Below are 20,330 nucleotides of genomic sequence, written 5' to 3'. Positions count from 1 at the left end.
ATGAACTTCCATGCAAGTCTTTATAAAGGTCATATATGCTTCCTTTTTGCAGGCCTCGTCTTCCTACTGGAGGGGAAAGGTAGACCGGGAAAGCCTGCAAAGAGTTTATGGAATTTCATTTCCTGATCCAAAAAAGTTGAAGGTTCTATATTTTAAGTTTCTCTTCTCTTTAAATTCGTTTTGCTTATTTTTATTATGGCACCTCTTCTCAAAATCTAGTGGTTTGCTTGGCATTAGTGATGTTAAGCGATGCTTAGTGATTTGATTAATCAATAAAGAATGTTGTCGTTAAAGGGTTTTGTTTCATACTAGATTCCATTTCAACTCGACATCTCTATATTTGTTTTGAGGTTTTTGTGTAAGTGAAATTTGTTTGATTGATGAGCTTCTATTCTTTTAGAGTAGTTGACTTGCATTTTTATTCAGATAGAATCAGAAATCAGTGTTTTTTTCCAGTTATGTAGAACTTCATTGCATTGACAATAAATTTTGTTATGTAAGTGTTCCTAGTTTGTTCGCACATGTTCCCTTTGAGAATCTTGTTGCTCACATATTTTCATTGCGCTCTTGTAATTCCACTTTTGCTAACATCCAAAGTTATTTCATGTTTTCAGTTGTCTATCTTTTGGGTATTGGGGCTTGCTTTCATCCCTCTCATGTGAGAATCAGTGGTGTTAGGTCCGTGTGCACTGGTAGCACAGAAGTGTTGACGCTGTAAATTCATTAGTGGACCCCCAGACACAATGATGTGTCCTACGAGAAACAGTATTTTCCAGTTGGCACTAGTTTGGTAGGACTGGTTTTGCTTAGTGAGGTCATTCTATGGCCTCAGGTGACTCGGTATTACAAGTAAATTGGACTTGGTTTTAACTGATTAGGGTTGAACAGTACTCTTCAAGTCCTTGCTGATTGAGTGTGCAATAGGTTTGGAAGCCTTGCCAATTTAGTGCCCAACTTGGCTTTAGTAACTTTTTTTTTGAAATTGGTGACTATATAATTACCGATGGTACTCACATGAGGTGAGTGAAAGGCATCTCACAATCCAGGTACTTAAATGCACAACTGATTAGTATAAACAAGAAAGTATGGTATAAAGTTTAATATAAAAAAAAAGGAATGGTCTAAAAGGGGCAGGTGTGCTACCATTGGCTTCAATAAAATTCACCTTCCTCATGTGAATATTTAATTAATTTAATCAAAGGGTTTGGATGTTATTAGAGGCTAGTTTGTTTTGAAGGAGTTCCTTGTCCTGGTTATTGGCTTCTATCTTTAGGGTTATTGATGAGGAGTTGTATTCTATTGCTCTTAGCTTTATCAGGAGTTCTCAATCTTTATTGTCTTGGACTTGTGTCAAGGAGACAGGAGAAAGTGACATTGCTGCTCTTAAAAGTTTGTAACTTTGCTTAGGTGATTTTGGTCTCTTACTGGCTCCGTTTGGAGTGGATTCCTGTTAGCTATAGAAGGATTAACCTAGTTGGGGCTGATAAGATTAAATTTGTTTTCACCTCTGAAGTCATATCTTTGATTGGGTTTTTTTGATAGTTTCAAGATGATAAAAAGTACTGTCTTGCAATGCAGTGTTATTGGGAATAGCCATAGTAATCTATTTCTGGATGAGTACTCTGGTGAGCAGGTTCTTCATTTTGAGTTTCCATGGTCTGGTGAAGATTTTAGGATTCATTATCTATATTTAGGCAGGTCTAAATTAATTCTCTTATCTAATGGTTGGTTGATATGTTTAATAATATCATTATTCGGCTATCCACTAGCTTTCATATTTTGGTGTTAACCATGCGGATTTTGTGCTGTGTTTGAGTGATAGAGAATGCATTTGAGTGAAGAAGAGGGGAGGTCTAGTTCTCTTCTAGTGATTTGGGTGGCAGGATCTAACGTGTAAAATTTTATTGTATTTCTAGGGGCTTCCTGAACTGTGAGGGAAGATGGGTTTCCTTTTATGAAAAGTTATCGTTTCTCATATTTGTCCTCCTACTTTTATCTAAAATATTTTCCTTGGGCTGATCAGTGAACTCAAAATGCCATCTTTTTTTTCCTTTTTAAACCAGGATTGTCTGAGATTTTATAATATCATGAAAATTTCATGATATTGGGTGCAATCAAAAGCTCTTGTTTTGCTTCCACTTGAAGAATTTCTGTGTGTTTCTGATACTTTATTGGTTGGGCTTTTTGATCTGGCAACTTTTGAATTATTTGTGCATATTTTTTTAGCCTTGATGGGTATAATTTGGCTTTTGCCTCAAACTTTGATTCCTCTACATTTTAAGCTGACTTGATTGTCAATTGATATGATCATCCTGCTTCTACCATATATACACGTAGAAGTAATTTTCAATGCTATTGTCTTATCTTTATCCCTATGTTTTGTTTAAGCTGTAAACATTGTTAATAGTTCCACTGCTGACCATATGCTTGTCATAGTAATTTTCCATGCTGTTATCCTAAATTTGTCTTTGCGTTCTATGCCAAGTTATTGGTGATGTTAATTTTCTAATGCTGACAATAATCTCTGATGTAGGAATACTTGATTCGGTTGGAAGAAGCAAAGAAATATGACCACAGATTACTTGGACAAAATCAAGAGCTTTTCTTTTTCCATCCTCTCAGGTGATCTCTTTGAAGTTACTGCAGGCCTTTTCCTCTTATGGACTGAATGTTTATTCAAATTTTCTTTTGCTTTAAGCTTAAGTTTGGTGTACGACTCAAATGGAAAATGGATTTTTACATTATTTTCTGGTTGTCGATGTTTGCTTCTGTGAATTGTCTCGGTAATATGTCAGTTTCTTATGGTAAGTTGATGACCTTGTAAATGCTTTTTTGCATTTCAGTCCTGGAAGTTGTTTCTTCTTGCCACATGGCACTAGAATATATAACAAACTGATGGAATTCATACGAGATCAATATAGAGAGAGAGGTTACCAAGAGGTTAATATCCTGCACTAAATTATTCGCAAATTTACTCAATAATATTGTTTGGGAACAGAACCTTATGACAGTTTTTCAGGTTTTATCGCCAAACATATACAACATGCAACTCTGGGACACATCAGGGCATGCTGCGAACTACAAGGAAAACATGTTTGTTTTTGAGGTCAATTTGTTGTCCTTTCTAATTAAATTCCGGTGGTATATATTTTTATTAACATGTATTAATTTGGGGTAAGATTACTTCTTGTGCATGGTATATAATACACAGTTAGGGCCTCCACAATTTGTTCTGAAAATGGAAAGGCTTAAGATGTACATTGTTCTACTGGGGAAATCGATCACCGAAACTACTGTTCACCTCTACTTTTTGCCTTGAGAGTGGATGGTGGATGCCCTATTATATACCAAAACCAAGTTGTGATTAGTATATTTACCCCAAAGTAATATATTATATGCATGATTGTGCTTCACATTATCCCCATATGATTTGTGTTTTCCAGGAATGCATTCTGTGGGTACTTTTTCTACTTGTGTGTCTTTAAGGATTTTTTATCCATAAAAATTTTTCTTTACATTTAAGTTACTTCTTATGTTAAGCTTTCTGGCTTTTCTACTCTGATCTCAATCTTCATGTATTTTATGTAGGTTGAAAAACAAGAATTTGCACTTAAGCCGATGAACTGCCCTGGGCATTGTCTTATGTTTGAACATAGAGTTCGGTCATACAGGGGTAGCTTTCTTTTTAGCCTTGTAGCTTGACATTCATTGGATTACTAAAATAAATATTTATCGTGTACTTTTCATTTGGAACTTGATTTGAATGCTTTGTTGTGGAGCTATGTGTCATTGCTATGGGTATGCGTGTCCATGTCCAACACAGGTAAGGGGGTTGGATTCCTCATGCCATGAAGAAGAGGATTTAGCGACGTGGCAATATGACAAAGAAAACTAAATCCAACAATGTTTACTAATATCCTATTTAATGAGAAGTAGCAAAAATAATCAACAAACCTTAATTGGATGAAACCGTAGCTTGTTTTTAAAATTCCATGGGCATTTTCAAAGTTTTCATTCGTCGATTCAAAATAAAAAAGATCAAGTCTCTAAAAGGATATAATAATTGTTAATTAACAAGTTGAAGAATTAGAAGAATCCGAATCCGTATGTGTTTCGATATGTGTCCAACACAGGTATGGCAATCCATGAAACATAGTTCTGGTGTATCATATTTCATTAGATGGATAGTGACTTTTGCATCACTGTTTTAGAAAGCAAAGTGCATACTTCTTTCTGCTAGATATGTTTTGTGTATTCTATTACTAGTATGAGAATTTTACAATCTCATATTGGCCTTGTAGAGTTACCTATACGCATGGCAGATTTTGGGGTTTTGCATCGAAATGAACTCAGTGGTGCCCTTACTGGTTTAACTCGTGTTCGGAGGTTCCAACAGGTGCATTGCCGTACTTTACTTGACATATCTTAATTATATGTTTTGTTGCAAATATGTGCCCATAACTGATATAGATGCAGTCGGGTTATATTGTCCGAATTGCTGGCTTTTCTTATGACTCCTATAGATGCATATGTTCCAACTTTCCATTGTTCTTGCAAGTTAAATCATCTCAATCATTAAATGGACGACCAACTATTTATTGATTTTGAGGTCACAAGTTTTTATAAGACCTAGGTCACAGACTCTTTCTGGTTAATGAGGCAAGGAAGATAGCTTGTTATCAGTATTTGAAGTTTGATATCTGAATGCAAGCATAATTGGTCTCCCTTCTTACCTAATGTATCCTTTGTAAAAGTTGAATGCTTATCTAAAAGGGGCTGTTTTTTCCAAGTTTATTATTAAGTCTAATATTATTTTTTCAAAACTAATATTGAGGCAATATGATTACCTTTATATGCCCTATTAACTTATTTAGTTCCTGAATTACTGTTTGTGCTCCTCATTTCAGTTAGTCTAAGAGCATTATGTAGCAAAGGAACATACACATGGGCACACACATGCAGGAATCTACTTGTACATAATATCATTTACTTGTATATAAATACCCAACATTACTTATTGTTTACACGAATTTTTACATCACATGGCAAACTGACCCATATTGGAAGGCCCATTTGAAACTGGCAGCTGGTATTTGGGCCTCATCATGCCCCCAAAAACTCGAAATATAGGATAGATAATATTTCTTAGTTAGAAGCGGCCAATAGATCTCAAGTACACAAGGGCATCAACTCCGACATTAATCCAATGTCAAATATCTCAGAAAACTGCCAGAAAATGGAAAGTGACAATTTGGCCCCCAAATGGATGCAACTTGGGCCCGAATTCGAGGGATCCTCATTTTTTATGGTGGAAGGCCCTACAAATAAAGACCATGTGCTTTGGGCCAGTTATAGCTCTGATCTGTCGTCGATTTCGCATAAAAGAGCATGGTTAAAGCAAAATAAGATGGACTCCTAAGATGGCCCCCAAAATGCGGCTCAAAATGATATTGGATGAAGAATATACTGTGAAAATAATCTGTGGAACATAGTGTACAAGTTGTGGATCATAGAAAAGGGAGTAAATTACAAAGGAGCCCCTGGAAATCAGTCCCTAAGGGGCTCAAAACCCTCACGAATGAAATTAGGTGACCGGACAGACCTAACCCCCAAGTTTTACATTATTTTCGACGTCATTTGATCACATTTACTAAAAGATTTGCATATTATTCAATAATTAATTTTCTTGCTCCTTCAAAAATAAGCCAAAATTCTGCAAAAACACTTAGCTTGTCATATTTTCCATTGCTGCTTTCTCCCAAATTCCGTGGAGTTTAGATCCGTGGTTCGGATATGGTGTCTTACAGTTCATAAGCTTTCTGACAAGGTGCATATCGAGGGGTATCTTTCGTTGGAAGATAATGAAAATGTAAAGAGAAATTGGGTACTTCTTACGTCGTGCAACTTTCATGCCCCATGACCCATAGCCGGTTTTCCTGTAATATTTGTCGATTTAGGGTGTCTGTTTTGATGAAACTTGTTTGGATTGGATTCCTGACTGAATGAGCTTTCTGTTGTTATATCGAAAGCAATGATTGACCCGAGGATGACGAACGAAAGCGGCAATGATCGACATTTGATTTGAAACCCCGCTGAAATCATGATTTTTATCTCTTCAAATGTTGATAGCCCACTATGGGGGCTGTTGAGCGATTCTTGGTGCGAAACAACTATGGGATTGACGCTTACAAATTTTGGTACCGCAATGAAGAAAAACCAGCACAAATCCAATCAAATAAGAGGAAATTGTGTAGGGGAAGATGCATAAAGCTGAATTTTCAAAATTCATCGCAAAAGACCCAAAACTTTACAACATCTAGGAGTTTTCTGTGCAAATTTGGTACAAAATGATTGTGTTGTAATACTCCACGATTTAGTGGCAATAGAAAATCCACTTTGGCATTAGAAATTATGGATTGAGTAAGGGTTTTGAGTATGTGTAGTGGAATTTTGGATACTGTTGATCGCCAAAAGCTACTATTTTAGTTTGGACTTGAATGAGACCTGGTACCAATTTCCTAAAAAGTTAATAATGCACCCATGTTTAGGACTCTTGCTATATAAAGCCATAAGCTCCTTATTTTCAAGGGGGGAAATCATTTGTTGTAATTGAGAGTTTAGGAATTCTAGAATGAGAAACCCTTTCCCCACAGTGGGAAACCCCAAACCCTTCCCTTAACCATGGTTAATCTCCACTTCAGAACCCTACTTGAATTAGGTGAAAATGCCCAAACTACCCTTTGACATGCAAAGTAAAGACAAGTCTACCCACTTGCCTAAAACCCACTCAATGCATAAAACCTTAGGGGCTAGTGGGGTGCCCTCCTTTTAGGAGAAATCTAGGGTACGTTCCAAAAGGCCATCCCTCTCAAGGCGTTGTAGCAGAGTGCAAGGCTCCTCTTGATACCCAATAATTGGGTTGTCTAAGAGGGCCTGCTACATGGACCTGGGATGGTCGAAATCCACAACAAGGTAATTGTTTGGTGAATTGTTTAATGAAAATTAGATGATGCTTAAATTCTTGTCTTATCCAATTGGAGTCAAAAAAAAGAAAAAGAAAAAAAAAAAAAAAAAAAAAGAAATCATCACAACTCGAACACGCAACACAAACCGGCAACTTCCAATTTTTCCAGTGGAGGAGCCATAAGGACATGTGGCCGATTTCTATGTGTGTGCGCGTGTGTGTGATAATATGTATAAAATTGAGTCCAAAATTAAAACAAACGCACACAAGAAAACAAGAAAAACAAATCCTTCAATTAAGCAAAGAAAATACTTGATGGGTTCAGGATCTCTTGGGCTGGTGTAGCCAACCTTCTTAGATAACCAGGTTTTGGGGACTGGGATATGCTCTGATGCTCTCTCTCTCTTGCTAACTTTGGGTTGATTTTGTATGCCTTGTTTGGGTCTTGATGGGGTTGGAGTTTCTCCCTAGAACTTGGGGAGCCTAGAGGTAAAGCTAGGGTTTCTCTCTCGAGGAGTTTTTCTCCTTAGTTTACTCTCTCTCTCTCTAGGAGAGTTTCTCTCTCTAAGCTCTAGGTGAGGGTTTCTCGCTCCAAGAGGGCTCTCTCTCTAGAATTCTTTATACCCTAAACCTATCAAATGAGCTCCCCCTTCAAAAGTGAAGGGCTAATGCTTTTATGTATTGAGGGTTTAGAACAAAGGTGGATTATTAACTTTTGGAAAAATAGGTGGATAGATTATCAACTTTCTTTCTCGTCCAAATCCAAAAGTGTAGCTTTGGGACGTCAAGAATGTCTAAAATTCTACCATACTTTTAAAAGCTTCGTTCAACCCATACCTATGGTATGTGGCCTTCATTTCTTGATTTCTAACACGAAAATGGGCCATCGGTCGTTGCCAAATTGTAGAGCATTTCATCATGATCAAGTTGCATCAATTTTGTCAAAACAATTTGGTGGAGTTTTTGGTCTGTTGTGATGATTTTCCAAAATCCAGCTTTATGCATCTTTTTATACATAATTTTTTTTGCCCCGTTGAATTCTCGTCAGATTTCCTTATTCCTAGGCTATGAAATCGAAGACCGTGATCCCATGGTCGTTTTGCCCAAAAAATTGCTAAATAAAATCCATGGATTAAGTTGTGAGCATTGGAAGAGGATAAAATCATTATTTTAGCATGGTTTCCAAATTGGACATCAATAATTACCATTTTCGCGAGTCATCTTCGGGTTGATTGTTACTTTCCATATATCATCGAAAAGCTTATCAAGTCACGAATCCGATCCACAAGGCTCATCCAAAAGACCTCCCGGATCGAGAGAAATCGCAAGAAAACCAGCTATGGGTCATTATGGGGTATGAAAATTACATGGCATAAAAAATACCCAACTTCTCTCTAGATGTTCATCATCTTTCAACAAAAGATACCTTATCCATACCTCGAATGCAAGCTCTATAGGGTTTGGGAGTATGGTTGTGGAAAATACTATTTTTTTTTCTCCAGAATTTTGCGCCTGTTTTTTTGAAGGAGCATGAAAATTAATTCTAAATAGTATGCTCCACACCCAATTCTTTAGGAAATGTGACCAAACAACATCAAAATGATGTGAAACTTCTATGTGAAGGTTTTTCGGTCACCCAATTTCATCCGTGAGGGTTTTGGGGCCATTGGAGGCCAACTCCCAAGGGTTATTTAGTAATTTTGGTCTCTTTTCTATGCTCTACAGCTTGTGTTTGCCATACCTCCCCTACCTGACATTGTTTTGAGCCGATTTTTAGGGGAATATCTTGGGGATATTTAGGACTTATCTTTTTGCTCATTTTGGGTTGCATCTGTCTTACCTTGCTTTGGTTATACTCTTTTATATTGTATTCCGTAGTTGATTTGGCCCATAAGGAACCTCAATGCTCATGGCTCAGTATGCATCTGTTTGGGGGGCCTTCAACTATGCTCCTCATTTCCGATAGTTTTTTGGCATGTACATTGCCGTATTCCTGCCAGGGTTGGCAACCCCACTCATTCGCCATATGTGGGCTGTATTTCACTGGGATTTGTCACCACCCCCCTATCTTTTATGGATTTTTGGGGCGAGACAATGCCCAAATAACTGTCCTCCTGTTTCAAATGAGCCTTTGGATCAGGTTCGCCACGTGCGTCAAAAATATGTGCAAGCACTTATATCTATCATTCTGGAGAAGATGGTTTGCCATATGCGTCAAAAATATGTGCAAGCACTTATATCTATCATTCTGGAAAAGATGGCCAGTCCCTTCTCTTTTTCTTGTTTGCTTTTATTGCTGTAATTGTATGCATTAGCAAATTAACACTTGAGAGTTTATGTTGTAAAATTTGTGTATCACTTGGGTGCTCCAGAGGTTAAATCATTTTTCTGACATTGTCATGATATGTGCTAATCTGGTGTTGCTAATTATGCATGTTCTCATCATTATTTTATGTGGATATCTTTCAACTTGAGCCCCTGCTTACTGGATATGATTATGTTGTTGTGTATGCTTGCAGGATGATGCTCATATATTTTGTACGGAATCACAAGTAAGTTATAATCTTAAGATTTCTGCAACTAATTGTATTTTGCATTGGATATAAAGAAACATTTGTACTAATGCTTTTAATAGTTCAATTTTCCCTGCTCTTATTTCTTTCAAATTCTTTTTTCCCCTGCTCTTATTGCTTGTATGAGATTAAAAGAATCTTGTGGTGCACACATTCATGTGGCTTGTACTGTTGAATCTGAACGTCTTGAATTGAGTTTTTTAGGGCTATTTCAAAAGAATGCTAATTTGGCGTGAAGAACCGGAAAATTAGGTTATACTAGTTCTGGTTAGTTTTATTTGGTGTTGTATGATATTTTCCCTGGTTTACTTATTGATTGTGTTAGCTTGTCTTCACAGTGATCAATGCAGATGTACATTGTCTTGGTTGAGAAATTCTTGCTAACTATCTATAATAGTGTTGATCTTTTTTTCATCCTCCACATTTCCTTCTCTTGGCTGACTTGCCCACTTGATAGAACCATAGTTGTTAAGAGTGGGAGTGGGTGCGGGAGAATGGGATCCACCAATGGCTGAAGCTCCATACTTTGGGTGCATCTGGGAGTGTTGTCGAGGAAGCTGGCTTGGGAACAGCTTGATATATGTACTATCTGTAAAAGTTTTGATAAATGTATAATCCAGTTTTTAGCATTACCGAAACGTGAACAATGAGAACTTTTTAGCCTAAAAGTCCCATAAGGATCATCACCCCCAACCAAGCTCCCCGCATTTAGGGAGAGAACTACATCCTATCAAGGAAGATGACATACTACCATATGTATGCTATCTTCCTTGAAAGAATACTATAATTTAGGGACACTCTTGGCATCAGGGTCAGGGTCCTTTGTTGATGAAATGGGTGGCATCTTATCTTTCCGTGATGTTCAATCTTGTAATCGCCATATCTGATATTTGGGATTCTTCCATGCTAGTGTGGCGATTGTATATTTTCTTTGGTGAGATCTAGTCTTAGGGGCTTCAATAGGCAATAAGATGAGAGAAAGTAGACTTAGGTGGGCATGTGCAACGTAGACCTAATACGGCATTGGCTAGGAGATAAGATTTGGTTCACGTAGGAGGCGGCTCGATAAGGGAAAAGGAAGATCCAAAAAGGAAATGGATAGAGGTAATGAGAAAAGATACGGTGACTTTTGGTCTTACTGAGGGTATGTTCCTTGATGGAGAAGAATGGAAGAACAAGATTCATGTAACTAACCCACATAATTGGGATAAGGCTTGGATTTTGATGATGATGGATGATGATTATGATCTAGTCTTTGTAGTAACTCAGTCATAGTTTATTTTAGTTACATGTCTGCATCTTGGTTATCGATTGAGGCCTTATTCTTGAGTTGAGATTTGCCCCCTTGGTCGCAACTTCTAGTTTTGTACTTGAAGACCCTGGGATAACTTGCTTTGATGTGAAACAATGCAGCCTTGATATTCAACTTTTGTCAAATATGAAAGAATGAAAAAAATCAATTTATAAAGCTGACATAGAACAAAATAACTGTGTGGTGTAAATGGCTTACCATAGAACTTGCCCCATGGGTGAGGTGAGTGACTCAGGCGACTTTGAGTCAACTCACCTGATTCCATAGTTATTGGAATCAAGAGCTGGACCATTTCCTAGATTGGATTGGGAGCAAGGGATCATGAAAGGCTAGAGGGTCCTTAGGTTTGGGATCACTATCTGTTCACCCCAAAATTTAGGGATCGACATCGCAGTATGTTGGGGAGATCGATCCCAACTTCCAGTGATCTAATGATAAATTCTACAGGTCTGCACTCTATCTGCTTAAAAATTGAGGTCCATGTGTTCACCTAACTAGGGTTCCCTAGGTCAAGAGCGTAATCCATTTTTATTATTTATAATAAAATGATTTTTTAAAAGATTCAAAATTTTTATTTCTAAAATGTAAGAAACCCAGTCATTCTATAATTAATAGTTTGGTACTTCTTTGAGTGCAAAACATAAGTATGAAGATGAAGCTCATGGTAATTCGCGACCTAATAACGAGCCCAAAATGGATAGAACATGCAATTAATTCTTAGAAGTGTACTCATGATGCAATGTAGCTGTTACTTCGCATTGAGATGAAGCTCAAGGTTCGAACTCATGACCTACTAAAGAGGGTGAGAGGGCTAGACACCTTGGTTGGGAGATCACGGTGACCATACTTGAGTCCTCACTGAGCTGCCCAAGAGCCCCAAAAAAGTTCCAATGGGAAAGATGCCGAAAAATCCCTAAACAAAGAACGAATTAGTAATGAAAAAAGTGATATGCAACATAAAGCGCATATAAAAGATGGAAATGATGAGAAATTTATGTTATTGGCTGAAATTATCTGAAAAATTAACAGAACACCAAATGCTACTGTAGTTTATAATTTTTCGCTACTCCAGTGTTGCTAATTGAAATGAGGCCCATCAATTTTTCACTTCACTGTAAAAAATGAAGTGTAAAGATTAAGTTAGGCATCGCTTTGCACTAAAAAATGTCCACACTGTATGGATTCAGACTTAGCGTCTCACATACACACAAGCACTAACTCAATAGTCTCAGAGGCATAGGCTCAAAGTCTCACAAAGGGCTCCCCAATGACCCTTTGCCTGTGCACCTTCTTTCCCTTTACTACCTTGATAGCTTTCTGCATTGGGTCATTAACTTGCACATGCATGTTTATAGAAGGCTTTATAAATCATCATGAATTTTGGGGAGGTGACATTTTACGTGATTAGCTCCGCCTGTCATGTCCTTCTCACAATATCCACATCACACCCACCCCGAACCCTTCTCTGACATCCTCACTCCATGTTGCTATGCAGGATCTTCCTCGATGTCTCCTGAACATCCGAAAGCAAGCATGGTGAAGGCATAAACACCTAACCAAGATATATTTATGTATATCTAAATATGAAAAATTTAAATTGTTGAGTAAAATAAATGTTATACACACCAAATATTTTATAGACATCAATATACATATATAGATATATTTATGTATATCTTGATCTGAAAATTTAAAATTGTTGAGTAAACTAATGTTATACATACCAAATATTTTTATGGACATCAATATACATATATTAAAATATATCAAAGGCATTCAAAATATATCTTGTTAGAAACATTTAGTTAAAAAAAATTCGATTAGCAACATTGTTTTAATGCATCTATAAAAACATCTTTTTATGCATCAAAACGTGAAAAAAAAACTGAGAGTACTAATTTTAAAACAGTTAAGGCACGCTAGATACACAAAAAAGCAATAAAAGATTAATTGGTATCATGAAATTTTTTATAGAAACAATTAGCAACAATTATGTTAATACATCTATGAAAACATTTTTTTACGAATCAATATAATTAAAAAAATTGAGCTAATTTTTCTAAAGAGAATACTACTTTCAAGACAATTGAAGCAGGCTACATGCTTAAAAACCCTATTTTAAGATATAATCAGTATCATGACATTAAAAATGGACCCAACATTATAAAGAATAATAATGTCTCTAACTTGTAAGAAGTCTCTTTGTATGTATGAAAGTTGAAAAGAACCCGAATCTTACTCATTTTTTTGATAAAATGAAAAAAACAACAAATGCAATATTTCAGTTAAATTGAGTTGTAACAGGAAAAAAATAAATCAAATATATAAATTTAAATTAAAAAAAAGCCCAAAATTTTGAGGCTAATCCCCCAATCCTCGCGCTCAACGCAAATTGATGTCTCCAATTCTTGTCAAAGTTTCCTCAAACAACCCCAATCTACGTTGGTGGTATAAGACCAATGGGCTAGAAATGCAATCTTTTTAAAAATTTCCATTGTATAAAAGCTCAAGGGTTTAAATGCATGAGTATCTCAATACAAAACCATAATACATATATTCCAGCCTGCAAACATGGTTTATACACATTTGAATAATAAAATTCAACCCTAATAGGTTCCTTACAAATCCCTTACTCAAAAATACAATTAGCTCAATACAATATTCAAATATTCACAATGTACATCTCTACAACATATTGTATGATTTGCACTCACAATTCTTCATTATATCAAAATTGTGATAATTGCATCTTCATTCTTCATCCACATCATATATCATAATGTCTCATACACATCATACACTAGATCATAATAATTCGATAAGATTTCAATTCGCATAAACAATAATGGATAGCATTAAAGTTCATATCGCAAGATTAAAGAACAATATCAATAGACACACAACATACTCAATTTAACCAATCATGAATCCATGTAATAACTGTAAATACATCAAATTAACATGTAAACATGCATGGAGAAACCATGGTTCAAACCCCTTGTGCCAGGGCCACGAAATGGCCTTTTGATGACTTAATTTTGTCCTATTGTCTAAGGCACGGGTGATAATAATAACTCAAGGAGATCAATCCAATGGGAAGCAAATGATCACTTTTATTTCACTTAATGGGGATCAAATCATGAGAGAGACATATATCAAAATAACCCTTCAAAGTTAGAGAGGGATACTACACAAAATAAGGAAGTTTTGATGAAACTACACCATGTGGTCCATTAGGGACCAAACGAACTTTTCAGTATTAAAAAAGGAACGCAAGGGACTATTTCTTATGCTCAAATATGATGAAATAAATCTCTCATCAGTTGTATAGTCCTAGTAAAAATTTCAGAAAAATAAGATCAAGAAAATCAAGTTGAAACTACTCAAGATCATGGAGTAAGCAAGCTAGTCTATACATACTATGTGTATGGACTACATTATTGCTTTGAGACTATTCAAATATCAAGTTTTCATGATAAAAAATGAAGAAGTTACTTTAAATTAAGAATTACAGCAAGCTTTGATGATGGAAATGAGGTAGGAATTAAAAATATACGAAGAGAAATCAATACCTTAATGAAGCAATAGTATGGGTTTGATCACATAAATGAGGGACTACTCCATTGAAGGGTTTCAAATGAAACCTCAAGGAAGAAGATAGTCTCATGGGTGGTCACATTTTTTTCAAGGGGGCTCTCTCTCTCTTTGAAGTGAATACTCAAGTTGGGGTTATAATTGATCCCATAAGGTACTTTTATACGTAGATATAAAGATGGATTTGATCGTGATCCTTGATGCCTTAGATCAACGGCACATGAGAGGCTTTTATCCAAGCCACTCATATATATCTTATCACCAAGATCAATGGATGAGCTTTTAACACCCTTCACTCTTTTAAAACTTAGGTTTATAGTCATTTTACCTTGAAGCCCTTAGCTCCATGTTTTATTTCCCATTAAGTCCAAATTCATGTTTACACTTATGCCCATCGTTTTCAAATAATTTGTGAGAGTCAATAAAATACAAGGACATGGACATAAAGGTACTATGGGACATCCATACATGTGGATAAAATATCTTATGACACCACCAATAGGATTTTAGCAACACTACAATTTCACATGCGTCAAGCCCATAAGGTGGTGCCACATGAGATATACCCACATGCTACAAAATCATATGTAGATAATAATATGAATTAAATTAATTATCAAAATCCCATTACTTCACACATGCCAAAAATGACTCATACGAGCAAAAAAACATTTGACTTAAATCAAACTTAAGTCATAACAATATATAACACTTTAAATAACAGGATAACATGTTATAACATAATACCAACAAAAGAATTAATGGCAAATAGATCCTCACATGGATATGACATCAGCATGATGTCATCCACGAGAGGGGAGGTGGGGGTGCCACGTGGCATCCCTATGGCTACTTGGGATCCATGTGGCATCCCCATAGAATGTCCTTGTTTGGTATTTATGTCAACTAAATTTGAAAATCATATTTTTATTGTTTAAACAAATCTGAAAAATTCTTCAAAAATCCAAAAAAATCTCTAAACGAGTTCTCAATAGTATTACACAATTTCTCATCAATATAAAATCTTTTCTCATCAATTTTAGATTAATTTGGGCCAAAGGTAAATGAGATCTCTAGACTTATAACACTAGTCGGAGTCTTCCATTGGGCTAACCCTAATGACATTCCACTAGTGTCTTAAGCCGACCCAATGGACCTATATTCCACAGTCTGTGGTAGAGACACATAATTGGTCACATCAAAGTCACCGCGGGTTCAATGGATTACTGGTGCACTCTTGGGGGACATATTCCTACTTAAATACTGGGGTCCTCTCAAAATACATATGTATTAGCTCTTCTAAGTTGGATAATGCTATGTAAGAGTGGCTTTCCATACGACTGTGGGTGCACATGCCATGGAACGGTCTCATGTCAGGATATGGGCTCATGTCCCATGAGTCGACCATTCCATACAGGACGAATACTTTTTTAAATACTGGAGTTCTATTATTTTCGATTGGATTCTCCAAGCCCTGGCTTGTCACATCAACTATGAGGTATTCTAATCAATATAGTCTTGACTGGGAGGTAACCCTCATACCTCCCTCAGAGTTCACACTTTCAAAACGTATACTCTCAATGCCTCAATACTTGGGGTATATGAATCTGGGCCCCATTGCACTAGATTCAGTCTCTCTCTAACTCCCATTGAGCGTAAGACTATTGCCTTTAAGTCCTTGAAAGGCCACATAACCAACATTCTCCCACTTGGCCTTTTGAGGCCTTTTAAATGATTTTCTCTCTCATTCTTATACACAACGAAATAATTTAAAACATCAATTCTCTACCATAAAAGTAATACTCATATCAAGCAATGGAGCAAGTATCAACAACCAAGTTACGTTTCTCAATCTCATATCTGCACAAGCGTAAAAACCATTGTATGCTCCATAAGCTTAGTCAATCAACATGGTCCATTAACACAATCAATAGTCCTGAACTAATAAAAGCAATGTGCTCAAACATATGCATTCGCCAGAGCAAATTGTCATGAACTCTTTCTATGTCTGATGTATGTCACATAAACCACAAATCACAATTTAAATGTCATGTTCGATCTCCTTCATCCACATTCAAATATCATGTAGTTTATATGTCAACATTTCACATCATACTCATATCAATGCTTGACATACTAATCTACTAGGTGCTAATTGCAGAAGTAATCCTCATCTTCAACAATCACATATTCTAATAATGCAATGTGTATCCCTAAAGGAAAAGAAATATGGGAACATATGGCATGGCAAAGAATACAATACTTTTATGGGCAAAATGGTTAACAAGATATATGTTATGTGCTATAGTCTCTCCATCACCAATCTTATATATCTCCTATGTATTCTCGGGTTTCCTAATCACTTTTATACAAACTTTTATGTGCATGTTCATGACAATTTATGCTCATAAAGATTGACATATATGTTCACATCTATATTCTTACTTGCTCTCTCAACATTTATTCGTGTGCTCAAAAGTTCAGAACTCTATGCACATATCAATTCTCAAGTAACACAGATTTTTACTCGAACAAAAGTTCATTAAAGTCATGCTTTAATCTCATGTTTTGTTCTCAAAGTTTCCTTAGTCACGAACTAGTACTTTATCTATTCAAAACCAAGGTGTGGGAGTAGTGCTTCGACTTTCAAGCATTTCACCATTCAATACATTCAATCTCTTATTGATATTATACTCGGATTAGATGGCTAGCAGGTGCCATCATGAACCTGTTAATTAGATCCAATCCCAAGATCAAGAGAGGTTCAATTATACATGTCTAAGTGACCAAGCACATTATAAGTTCGAATCAATTAGGACAATATCTCATGTAATGTGAGACTTATCAAAGTTTATTGGATTTATCTTACATTTAATCTCACAAATTATCTCATGATAAACAACCAATTGCATTAAGTCATATGCATATAGTCCTTGCATAGATAGTCACTATCAGTGGGACTAGCCCACAAAATGAGGTGTCCTTATCATCATATAATCATATCATAAGCCATATATAAATATGTGGCTCTACATAAGGTCTCACATGCTATTAAAAACATTTTCAAGTGGCTTATGCGTACTCTACTAAAAGGCCTACTAGCCTTTTAGAGACAGTTAGAAGGTATCTAGTAGATCATCTATGTGAAAGTGACTGCATATGATCACCATGGCATGAAATGCATGTATAGTCAAGTGAGGATTTATTACCACAATGTCACACAATTAATCATTGAAAATTCAAAAGTCTATCAAAGAGATGCCTCACAACTCTAACGAGTGGCATGTCTTTAAGTGACTTAAAACTTCTCACTGTGGCACTAAATGAAAACAATAATACTTATAATGCAGCGGAAGAAAACAACCCATGAGTTTATATTTATAAAATGATCAATTTCAAATAAGAGGTCAAACACTCCTTTCGGCTTTTATTTACAAATCATTATTATTCAATGCCTCGTCCAAATTTCTCATAAGTGATATTAATTTGAGATATAAGTGTTTCCAAAAGCAATACCAACGTTCTCTCTTTGAGGATGGTATGGTTTTACTACTTAGACTTACTAAAGATGCTCCCACTGAAACCAACATGGTTGTCTTTCAAAATAACTTGAATTTGTCTTGGAAAGCAGTTTACTTTTAAGTAAAAATTTAAGGGTTTAAAAAAGGACTTTATTCAAAGATTGATGACTATAAGATACTCCAAAATATTACGACACACGGTTATGTGGTTATACCATAATGTTAAAAGAACCTCTTTAAGGGTGATCTTCCAAAATGGAAAAAGCATGGAGTTTAGCATAGTCATAACTCTTTAATAGGAAGACAATACAAAGTAGCAATACACAAAATGGGGTGGAGTCCCCTTTATGGTTTCTAACATCTTCTTGTGTTAAAAAATTTTAAATATAGAAATTCTCGTGCAGAAAAACAAGTGTTTATGATAAAGTCACTTTCATCACATTTCCTTAATTATTACAATCCATACTTAAGATACATTTTCGTTCGATTGATCTCCATTTCCAAAATAGTGAAGTACAAGCTACTTAAAGGAAAATGTTATCTCATACATGAAAATCTTTTTTTTTTTTTTCTATGACCATTGAGCTTAACGTGCCATGTAATAATCCTCATATGTTATTCATAACATAGTACCATATTTACTTATTCACATAAGAATTATGGCAAGATCATGCATCACTAAGTACTCACAATATGATAATATAACACATCACATTATCTCATCATTTAGGAAAGCTCGAAATAATGAAGCATGTAGCTTGAGGCACCATAAGGACTAGTCAATATCATATTCATGATGCATCTCATGAGTTCTCAAATCATGAAGCAACTCACAAATAATAAACATTTATCATATCTCATAATTCTCAAGCAATCACAAGTACAATCCTTACACATGCCATATATATTGAATTAGCCATATCCATAGAATCGGTAATTTGAATCATAGATCATAGATCTAGAATCAAATTACTTAAGCTTATGCCATATGTCTTAAGCTTATATAAGAGTGGACACAAGCATTCAAAATCTCAATATGTAAGTATCGACTTAATACAAGTTTATAGTTTATGTGACGAGTCCAAACCTTCCAATTGTTAAACACATATGATACACCAAGATATTCTACCAATAATTAATTACATGATTTCATAAAACAAAAATGGTTGTTCTCTAAGAAATGAATTCTCAATATATTAAAATCATGCTCATAAGTAGAAAGAAGTCGTGTCTTATGGTTTTAAAGTGACCAAAAATACCTTTGTCTTCAATCTATGATTTGGTTTCACCCTTTATTTATCTCTTTTGTAACTATGATCATTGTCTCATCCATCTACATGTATCTTTAGTCTTGTTGTCAATTTCATCACACACTATCCTGGATTAGTCCGAATCTAGACCAAGACTCAGGTATTAAAACTTAACAAGCACGATTCGGTGGAGTTTATATAACCCTGCCACTGATCTAAAACACCCTAAGAACTCTCAAGGACTTTCAACAACTTATACTTTATAGTGGGAGTACAAAAATATAAAGTACCCATGCCCTTCTCACACATTGGATATAAGAAATAATGTTTTTCTGGTTTTACAGGATGAGCACGGTCCAATTCAATGGACATAACTTTAAATTTACACATCATTTAATCATGAGACTTGTTCTCAGATAAAATAAACTCAAAATTAGACAACTTTCATTTAGAAAGTAGCATTGAATAATGGTCCGAAGTGGATCAAACAACAAGATTCGGTCAATTTTTTCTTTGTATAGGAGAAATTACAGTATGATACCCCTCAAGTAAAACGACCATAATTTTCCAAAGATGGGGAATTTTCCTATGAGCCCAAAAATACATTTAAACTAGACTCGATTCCTCAAAAGTACAAAGTGATCTTAACTCATTCCCATAAGTTTTGATTGATCAAAACTCGCACTGAAAAGGGTATACAGTTCCTGGAAATGTCTTTCTCAGATCTGGCACACTTTAATAAATGGTCAATAACTTCCAAAATATACGCAATATGGTCATGATACTTTTTCCATATGAAGATACACTCAATAACACAAAATACTATCAAATATTATTATCTTATATAAAGTATTGAATGCCCTACCATTCGCTCACAAATATACAACAGTTATGAAAAATATTCATTCACAGTTCTCATGCCAATGACACTATCAATTCTCAAATTCAAAGCACATACATCATGGCAATCATGATCAAATGTTTATTCAATTTGAAAATTAAATTATACACAATATAGGACGACTACGGGAACATATTTAAGCCCTGCTCTAATACCATTTGTTGGTGGTATAAGACCAATGAGCTAGAAATGCAATCTTTTAAAAATTTTCCATT

The 20,330-nt window shown here is 35.5% G+C and overlaps 1 protein-coding gene across 1 annotated transcript in view; it reads left to right on the top strand.

Moving 5' to 3' along the window:
* The window catches only part of LOC18427561 (Threonyl-tRNA synthetase), a 65,418-nt gene that overhangs the window by 24,544 nt on the left and 20,544 nt on the right, over nucleotides 1-20,330 (top strand). Inside the window, exons 8-14 of the mRNA XM_006836610.4 lie at nucleotides 53-142; nucleotides 2,534-2,622; nucleotides 2,844-2,940; nucleotides 3,020-3,106; nucleotides 3,589-3,673; nucleotides 4,302-4,396; nucleotides 9,484-9,516. Coding sequence (XP_006836673.3) covers nucleotides 53-142; nucleotides 2,534-2,622; nucleotides 2,844-2,940; nucleotides 3,020-3,106; nucleotides 3,589-3,673; nucleotides 4,302-4,396; nucleotides 9,484-9,516 — 576 coding nt within the window. The remainder of the gene's footprint in view (nucleotides 1-52; nucleotides 143-2,533; nucleotides 2,623-2,843; nucleotides 2,941-3,019; nucleotides 3,107-3,588; nucleotides 3,674-4,301; nucleotides 4,397-9,483; nucleotides 9,517-20,330) is intronic.

The sequence above is a fragment of the Amborella trichopoda genome, chromosome 10, assembly GCF_054954075.1.
Source record: "Amborella trichopoda isolate Santa Cruz 75 chromosome 10, AtrichopodaSantaCruz75HAP2 v2.0, whole genome shotgun sequence".
Taxonomy (NCBI): Eukaryota; Viridiplantae; Streptophyta; class Magnoliopsida; order Amborellales; family Amborellaceae; genus Amborella; species Amborella trichopoda.
The sequence above is the reverse complement of the archived record's forward strand: the minus strand, read 5'-3'. Positions and strand labels throughout refer to the sequence as shown.